Source organism: Peromyscus eremicus, chromosome 1 (genome assembly GCF_949786415.1).
Source record: "Peromyscus eremicus chromosome 1, PerEre_H2_v1, whole genome shotgun sequence".
Classification (NCBI taxonomy): domain Eukaryota; kingdom Metazoa; phylum Chordata; class Mammalia; order Rodentia; family Cricetidae; genus Peromyscus; species Peromyscus eremicus.
Window position 1 is genome coordinate 185822240 of NC_081416.1, and position 9396 is coordinate 185831635.

At 37.6% G+C, this 9396-nt stretch overlaps 1 protein-coding gene across 1 annotated transcript; it reads left to right on the top strand.

Annotated features, from left to right (window-relative positions):
- Positions 1 to 353: 353 nt before the first annotated feature.
- Positions 354 to 8545, top strand: LOC131902660 (zinc finger protein 260-like). Its single transcript, XM_059253679.1, is given in 5 exon segments — positions 354 to 383; positions 5363 to 5489; positions 6384 to 6944; positions 6947 to 8028; positions 8429 to 8545. Coding segments are annotated over 5 exon segments (1917 nt in total).
- Positions 8546 to 9396: the final 851 nt, after the last annotated feature.

Consider the following 9396-nt stretch of genomic DNA (forward strand, 5'->3'; position numbering starts at 1 on the left):
TTTAATTGGCCTTTCTTATTAGGTGAACGAAAAAGAGCTTCAGATCACTGGACCTTAGGAGAAAACCTCAGGAAGATAAAGTGACCAAAGAAGGGAATAGACCTTGGTGGCTAGCTTTAGAGATGTAATCTAATGTTTTTGTTGTTGCTGCTTTGTTTTGTTTTTTATTTAAAAAAATTTTTTATTCATTTTACATACCAACCACAGATTCCCCTCTCATCCTTCTTCCTCCTCCGCCCATGCCCACTCAGCCCTCCCTAGTCCCACCCCTCATCCCCTCCTCCAAAGGTATTTCAACAAGAATTACAGTCTTTGTTTCTGAGACAGAAACACAGAGAAGAGCAACAAGAAGAATGAATGCTTCTGTGATAAATGCTCCCCAGGTCAGTGTCATGCCCACATTTCTCTGAAAATTGTTTTTGTGATTGAAATTATTCAAGACTTTAATTATCTACCTTGGGAAATGTTATTGAAAGTGTTTGTTTTCTACTTTCTTTTTTCTTCTCTGATAATCAACATTATGTCTTTAAATCTTTCACCAATATAGCAGAAACTTGTCCCATTATATTTTTACACAGTTTTATACTATGAGGACATGAATTTCCATGGACTTAAGACTTGCAATTCTGAAACAGAATCTACTGTTAATGATGCTCAAAGAAATAGATTGATGGCCAGTTTTACATAGGATAGACTTGCATCCTTTCATATTAGTGAGGAAGGAAGGTCTATGTGTTTAGAGTTTTGATTATTATGTATTGAGGGGACTTTTTTTTGGATCCAGCCTATTTGGTGTTCTGTAAGCTTCTTGTATCTTCATAGGTATTTCTTTCTTTAGGTTAGGAAATTTTTCTTCTATAATTTTGTTGAATATATTTTCTGTGCCTTTGAGTTGGTATTCTTCTTCTTCTTCTTCTTCTTCTTCTTCTTCTTCTTCTTCTTCTTCTATCCCTATAATTCTTAGGTTTGGTGTTTTCATGGTGTCCCAAATTTCTTGGACGTTTTGTGTATGACTTTTTTGGCTTTAGTGTTTTCTTTGACTGACGAATCTATTTTCTCTATTGTGTCTTCAGTGTCAGAGATTCTCTGTTCCATCTCTTGCATTCGGTTGGTTATGCTTGCTTCTATAGTTCCTGTTCGTTTAGTCGGGATTTCTTTTTCCAGCATTCCCTCAGCATGTGTTTTCTTTATTGTCTCAAATTTGTTTTTTCAGATCTTGGAATGTTTCTTTCATCTGTTTAATTACTTTTTCTTGGCTTTCTTTGATTTCTTCCAATTTTTTGTTCGTTTTTTTCTTCCATTTCTTTAAGGGAATTTTTTATTTCCTCTTTAATGGAGCTTTTCATTTCCTCTTTAAGGGAATTTTTTATTTCCTCTTTAAGGGAATTTTTTTATTTCTTCTTTAAGGGCCTCTATCATCTTCCTAAAGTCATTTTTAGGATTGATTTCTTCTGTTTCTTCTGTCTTGGTATGTTTAGGTCTTGCAGGTGTAGAATCACTAGGTTCTGATGTTGCCATATATGTCTTTATGTTGTTGCCTGTATTTTTGCACTGGCATCTACTCATCTCTTCCTCTGCTCGCTGCAGGTGGTGTCTGTGTCTGAAAGTGCCTCTTGTTCTAATTTTTAGTTTTGGTTCACTAGGAGTACTTAGTTAAATTGGTGAAGTATATACTTACGATTCTGGTGATCTGGTTCGGTGGCTGGGCGGCGCCTTCTTCTGTGTTCTCAGGTCACGTTTTGCTCATTTGTCAACTCCTCAGCTGAACTTGTTTCCTCAGACTTCAAACTGTAGGGTTCTGAATCCTCTCCCGGATGGATTTCAGCTGAGCAGGGTAGTCTCACCAACACCTCCAAGTTGTTGGGTTTCGCAGGATCAGCAGCTGGGCCCTGGGTTGGCCTCAGACAGAGTGTTCAGATCTGTTCTGGTTCTGTCCCACAGAGATAGCTTCTTCCCCGGGTGTTGGGATTAAAGGCATCCCTGTTCCAAGCTCTTGATTAAGAGCTTGTTTTCACTAACTCTTCAGCGGGTAATAGCTCAGTTTATGGTCTTTATTGCAACTGTGTTTCGGCCGCCACCCAACGCCACCAGCCCTCCGGGCCTGCCTGCCTCTCCTTTCTTCCCTTCTTACTTTGTGGCTATCTGTGTGTCTGTGTGGCTGATCCCTGGCGTCCTTCGGAAGGAAGGTCTAAAGTGCCACATTGATTGCATTTCTGGAATGGTCAGTGTTCCAGGAACAGGCTTATGAATGTGAACATACTAATTCATGGACCTTTTCACGGACATCACTGAGCTATTAATGGCAAAGTAGAGTTGAAAGAGACTCACTGGACTGAAACCTAATAGTAAATATTTCAGCATATGTGGCTTGCTCTTGCCAGAAAGTTGATGTGTCTGTGAGGAGATGCAGATTGCAGTATTCTGGTTTCCCTTTTTGCCATTTTTATGTCACACAGTGATGATGGATGTGCTGACACTTGAAATATATTTGTCTCAGGGGAGGCTCTATTCAATGCTCAATGGTGAGTTCTCTTTAGGAAGATTATTATTTTCTCTTTATATTTTGTTGTATTTTTCAAACAAGTGAGCATTGTTGTCTCCACCTTTGTATGATATCATGTGGAATATGTTAGAATTTTCTAGAGAGTATTGACTTGGTGCTGCGTATAAGCCATCAGTTTTCAAGCATAAACAAATGTCCCTCTTAATGACTTTACTTCTTTTCTGTTAGAGAAAGAAGGCTCCCTCTACCCTATGTTTTCCTTTCTCTGAAGCTTTGTATTACAGGGGGAAAAAGTCCTGAAATTGTGTCAATGTTTCTGTTTTTTTCTATACAATAGGGTTTTGTTTATGGACATGGGTTTTCATCTGCATATTTTTATGTACACTGCAATGTATGATGCATGTCACAATCAAACCCTTGGCACTGAACTCAGGCACTATAGTGATCTGCCATGTGTGTAGAGAGGATTAAATTAGGTGTCTCTGCAGGAACAGAAATTGCCTTTCACCAGGGAGCCATTTCTCCAGGCCCCAGGTTTACATTTCTGGTGCACACTTCTGACAGAGACAGTATGTATACTTACCTATGCAACCTAAAATCCTGTTAGATGAATGAGTTCAAAGACTGAAGAACATAATACAGTTGAAATTACAAGATTTAAATTTTCAATGGAGTCAATCACATGAGCAATAACATATTCAAAATCAATGAAAAGTTATTACATTTTTCAGTCAATTTAATATATTCATTTTGATAATAGAAAATGTTTCCACTTCGTCTGAATGAATTGTCACTTAGGCCATTTATTTACACATATATTTCTTTTTTTAATTTTTTATTTATTTTTTTAATTTTATAATTTGATTTAATTTTATATATCAGCGATGGATTCCCCTGTCCTCCCTACCCCCCCTCCCCGCAGCCCATCCCCCACTCCCATCTCCTCCAGGGCAAGGACTCCCCTGGGGATTCAGCTTGGTAGATTCAGTCCAAGCAGGTCCAGTCCCCTCCTCCCAGGCTGAGTCAAGTGTCCCTGCATAGGCCCCAGGCTCCAAACAGCCAGCTCATGCATTAAGGACAGGTCCTGGTCCCACTGCCTGGATGCCTCCCAAACAGTTCAAGCTAATCAACTTTCTCATTTATCCTGAGGGCCTGATCCAGTTGGGGGCTCCTCAGCTATTGGTTCATAGTTCATGTGCTTCCACTAGTTTGGCTATTTGTCCCTGTGCTTTTTCCAATCTTGGTCTCAACAATTCTCGCTCATATAATCCCTCCTCTTTCTCGCCGATTGGATTCCTGGAGCTCCACCTGGGGCCTGGCCATGGATCTCTGCATCCGCTTCCATCAGTCATTGGATGAGATTTCTAGCATGACAGTTAGGGTGTTTGGCCATCCTATCACCAGAGTAGGTCAGTTTGAGCTGTCTCTCGACCATTGCCAGTAGTCTATTGTGGAGGTATCTTTGTGGATTTCTGTGGGCCTCTCTAGCACTTTGTTTCTTCCTATTCTCATGTGGTCTTCATTTATCATGGTCTCTTATTCCTTGTTCTCCCTCTCTGTTCTTGATCCAGCTGGGGTCTCCCGCTCCCCTAAGCTCTCTTTCCCTCAACCCTTGCCCTTCATTAACCCCCCTCATGTCCAGTTTGCTCATGTAGCTCTCATCCATTTCTCTGTCATTGGTACACATATATTTCTAATGATTCTGTAGTGAAACTCCATATGGAATTCATGAAATTGTTATCAGTATTGCTTGTGTCAACATTTAAAAAAATTTAAATAACATTAATGTTGTCTAATTCTGCTTTTTTCTATTTTACTTCATAGTTGTAAAAATTTCTCAAAAAATAACTTCACAAAGTATTTGATTCTATGTGTTGTTTGGAATGTTGGGTATATGCACTAATTTTACACTCTTTATTAATTAAAGAAAAACTCTGATTTTTAATTCATCCATGAATTCTACATTCCATATTTTACCTATTTGTTCTAGAAAGGATGCAGCATTTTGCCTCTGCCTCAGGATCTGAACTGAGCATTTTAGAATAGAGTCAGGTGAGGCCCAGCTACAAACAGGCTTGATCTATTGTCCATGTTTGAGCAAAGTTGAAAGCTGCAGAATTCAGAAGCATACTTTTGCTCATTATAACTTGACCTTCTGAGATGTGACACTGGGATCATGTTTGATATCAACACATACTTCATAAAGGTACATCTAGAGCTCAAATATGTATGTTGTATTCCCTAAAAGTTTGCTGATTGCAGAACTGTTATGTCATCCTGTGTTCACAAAGAGAGAAAATACAATAAAGACTGAATATTTTAGAAAGTCTCTTATTAAAGTTAAATTGTAATTTTATTTTCTGTATTTCAATATATTTGCAGGAATGTATGCATGTGTGCTATGTGTGCCTCCTCCCTATATGGTTTAGTGGACAGCATTGGTTCTCATGGATCTGAGATTAAATTCTGGGATGTAGTGCTGGGAGCCAAAATCCATTTTCAAGGACTTGAAGACATTACAGAATGCAAACTAGAGACAAATTTTTCAAATGTAGTGATTGTGGTAAATACTTCATCTGCTGCTCAGATCTTAAAAAAAATCAGAAGATTCATGGAGGAGAGAGACCTTATGAATGTAAGCAATGTAGTAAATACTTGTCTACATTGCCTCTGAAAGAACTGCAATGCTAAAGTTCTGACACACCCATGCAGCACTTCTAGGAAACTTCCCTCTTTGAAGAATTGTCATGTCTCATCTATATCACAAAAGTGTTTCTAATTCTTTAGGTCTCTTTTACCAAAAAAAAAAAAAACATTTTGTTAAGCAGCACATGACAAATATGTAATTTTCTGTTGCAGAGTGGGTTAACATTCAGGGATGTGGCTGTGGACCTCTCACAGGAGGAATGGGAATGTCTGGACTATGGTCAGAGAACATTGTACATGGATGTGATGTTGGAGAATTACCACAATCTAGCCTTTGTGGGTAAGAATGCTCTTCTTGTAATAACTCATCCATTCCTTGTATTTACCTACTTTGTATATATGTAAACTCTTTGAACCTAGAGAATCCCAGAAATGAGGGAAATTCTGGTTACAATATCACTTTTTAATGGTACTTCATTTACATTCTCTTTGTTCTCTGGAAGAGTAACAAATGCTATATTCTCTGTGATCTCTTCAGCCCTTCTATCTACTATATAAAGAACACTTCAAAGTTCAAAGAGTATTGAATATTCAGAATACGGAAATATATTGCAGTTTTAAAAATGAGTAGAATATTTCTATTTCACTACTAGTTTAAACTATTCACCTATTTCTGATTATAAACACTAAAAGAAGTTTTAAATAGAGAAGGAGTTGTTTGTTGGTGTGAAAATATTTTTATTTATTTATTTTTGAGATGTAATTGCTATGTTCAGTACTGACACAGCATCATTCTAATTTTTGCATGCTGGAAGCTGAAGAGGGAGGACCTGGTAAATTTATGCCAACCTGGGTTATATGATGATTTCCTAGATGACCAAAGTTTCCCTGTGTGATTCTGTCGCAAAAACATAATAGGTAAACATTCGTCATATGATCCTTCACAGAGCCTCTTTCTCAAAGTTCTTTACTACTTGAACACCTATTTGTCCTACCTGATGCAAGGTACAGTGTTTAGGTAACAACAAGATGGCTATTACTGGTCCTTGTGGTTTGATATAGATCAAATTGGAGGTTCTTATGAGCATCCATTTAATGATTGTGAAACAGAAAAGATCTCTGTTGAGAGTCTATCCCTGAAAACTACTAGTTTATGTGTCTAAGAAAATGTAAGTTATGAAACCTCTTACTCATGGGTTAATCCTTATTATCCTTAATTGCACTAATTTTCCAGAGAATCATCGCATATGTGGTAAATATGAGAAGGGCTTGAATCAAGGCACGAATCACATTGTCCTTGAGGATGTGAATAACCAAGAGAAGTCTTATAAATGTAATGAGCTTGGGAACATAATTCATGAATCCTCCCAATGTACACCTTATGACACAAATGATACTGCAGAACATTGCAACAAGTACAGAATTGGTATCCACAGAGATGCTTCTGTTGAAACATACATAAACAGACATAAAAGTGGGAACATTGGAGAAGAACCTTGCAAATATAAAGAGTATGTAAACTGTTTAAATTTGTATTCTATCATTAGCCAAAATCAAAGAATTCACACAGGGAAGAAAGGACACCAAAATACAGAGTGTGATAAATCTTTTGACTTTCAAACTAAAATCACACAGAAATGTACCAACTGTGGGAAGAAACTACACCAATGCAGGAAATGTGGAAAATGCTTCAAGATGGACTCAAGCCTCAGTGGACATCACAGGGCTCATATTAGAGAGAAAACTTATAAATGTACAAAATGTAGTAAATCCTTTTTGCATTTGTCCCAACTCAAAGTCATTACAAAATCCATTGCAGAGAAAAACCTTACAAATGTACAGACTGTGCTAAGTGCATTTATCATACACCCAACATTGAATGTTATTATAGGATCCACACTGGAGAGAATACTTACAAATGTAGTGATTGTAGCAAATCCCTTATAAGTGCCTCATCGCTTAGAACACATCAGAGAACCCATACGGGAGTGAAACTTTACAATTGTAGCAAATGTGAGAAATCTTTTTCCAAGAAAGACCATCTTAGAACTCATCAGAGAATGCATATAAGAGAGAAACCTTTCAAATGTAGTGAATGTGACAAATACTTTACTAAGAAAGAGAATCTTAAAACACATCAGAGAATCCATACAGGAGAGAAACCTTACAAATGTAGTAACTGTGACAAATCCTTTTCTAAGAAAGATAATCTTAAAACTCATCAGCGAATCCATACAGGAGAGAAACCTTACAAATGTAGTGAATGTGATAGAGCCTTTACCCTGAAAGGCTATCTTAAAACTCATCAGAGAATCCATACAGGAGAGAAACCTTACAAATGTAGTGACTGTGACAAATCCTTTACCCAGAAATTCAGTCTTAGAATTCATCAGAGACTCCATACAGGAGAGAAACCTTACAAATGTAGTGAATGTGAAAAATTCTTTACCCAGAAATTCACTCTTAGAATTCATCAGAGAATCCATACAGGAGAGAAACCTTACAAATGTAATGAATGTGACAGATCCTTTACCCTAAAAGTAAATCTTACAAACCATCAGAGAATCCATACAGGAGAGAAACCTTACAAATGTAGTGAATGCGACAAATCTTATTCCAAAAAAGACCATCTTAGAATTCATCAGAGAAACCATACAGGAGAGAAACCTTACAAATGTAGTCAATGTGAGAAATCTTATTCCAATAAAGACCATCTTAGAAGTCATCAGAGAAGCCATACAGGAGAGAAACCTTACAAATGTAGTGAATGTGACAAATCCTTTACCCAGAAATTTACTCTTAGAATTCATCAGAGAATCCATACAGGAGAGAAACCTTACAAATGTAGTAAATGTAACAAATCCTTTTCAAGAAGTTCAGTTCTTTAAAAACACCAGAAAACTCATGCTGTGGGATGTTCTGTATGGCAAATGTGTTGCTAATTAGTCAATAAATAAAACACTGATTGGCCATTGGCTAGGCAGGAAGTGTAGGCGGGACAAGGAGGAGAATAAAGCTGGGAAGTGGAAGGCTGAGTCAGAGAGACACTGCCAGCCGCCACAATGACAAACAGCATGTGAAGATGCCGGTAAGCCACGAGCCATGTGACAAGGTATAGATTAATGGAAATGGATTAATTGAAGCTGTAAGAACAGTTAGCAAGAAGCCTGCCACAGCCATACAGTTTGTAACCAATATAAGTCTCTTGTGTTTACTTAGTCGGGTCTGAGCGACTATGGGACTGGCAGGTGACAGAGATTTGTCCTGACTGTGGGCCAGGCAGGAAAACTCCATCTACAAACTCATACAGGTGAGAAGCCTTATGAATGGAGTGAATGCAAGAAATCCTTTACTCAGAAAGACAGTCTTAGAACTCATCAGAGAATACATACATGAAACTTTAAAAATGTAGTGAATGTGATAAATCCTTTACTGTTGGCTCATTTCTTAGAATACATCAGAGACTACATCCAAGAGAGAAATTTTACAAATGTAATATATGAGGAAAAGACTTTACCTGCCCCTCAAGTCTAAGATGGAAATTCATACGATTGGGAAAAGATTTTATAGGAAATAATGTGTTTTGTGCATTATCCAAGCTCTATCCTTAGCGATGCTTGATGCTCCACACTAAAGAATCATTATGAACATGAGAAACTTGTGAAAGCCTTTAAGTAATGTTCAAAGCTTAGAAAAAAAATCAAATTTATGTTGAGGGAAATTCTGAAAATGTGGTAATACAGGATATTTTACATTAAAACTTTTTACTTCTTCAACCTCAAATTCTTTGTAGTGAAGTCAAAATGGAGAAATCTGTAGTGTATGCTATTGTGTAACAATTTCCTGGAGATTGGAATGATTCATTCTGAGGGGAAGCTGATTATGGCAGTAAATACACCACTCACAATAGCTTCAAGAAATCCCTGAAACTGACAGGATTCAGTATGCTTAACTCAAATGAAGAAACTCAGACAAACCATGTGGCTTAGAAGGGGATTTGAACCTCCAAGATAGATTGCTCTTTAACCTGTACATATGCCTACAGGTTTGCAAATGTTCTCTGGGTGTGCATTAGTCATATGCTGTATCACATGGTGGTTTCAAGTTTCATGATAGCAACTGTGTTTGAATTTCTTGTGCTCCAGTGAGCAACTCCTGCCCTGTAGCTGAAAGTTTTCCTGTGTCCCACCTGGTCTCATAGCCACTCAGACCCAATATGGCTCTATTTATCAAGTAATCAGAGTAAC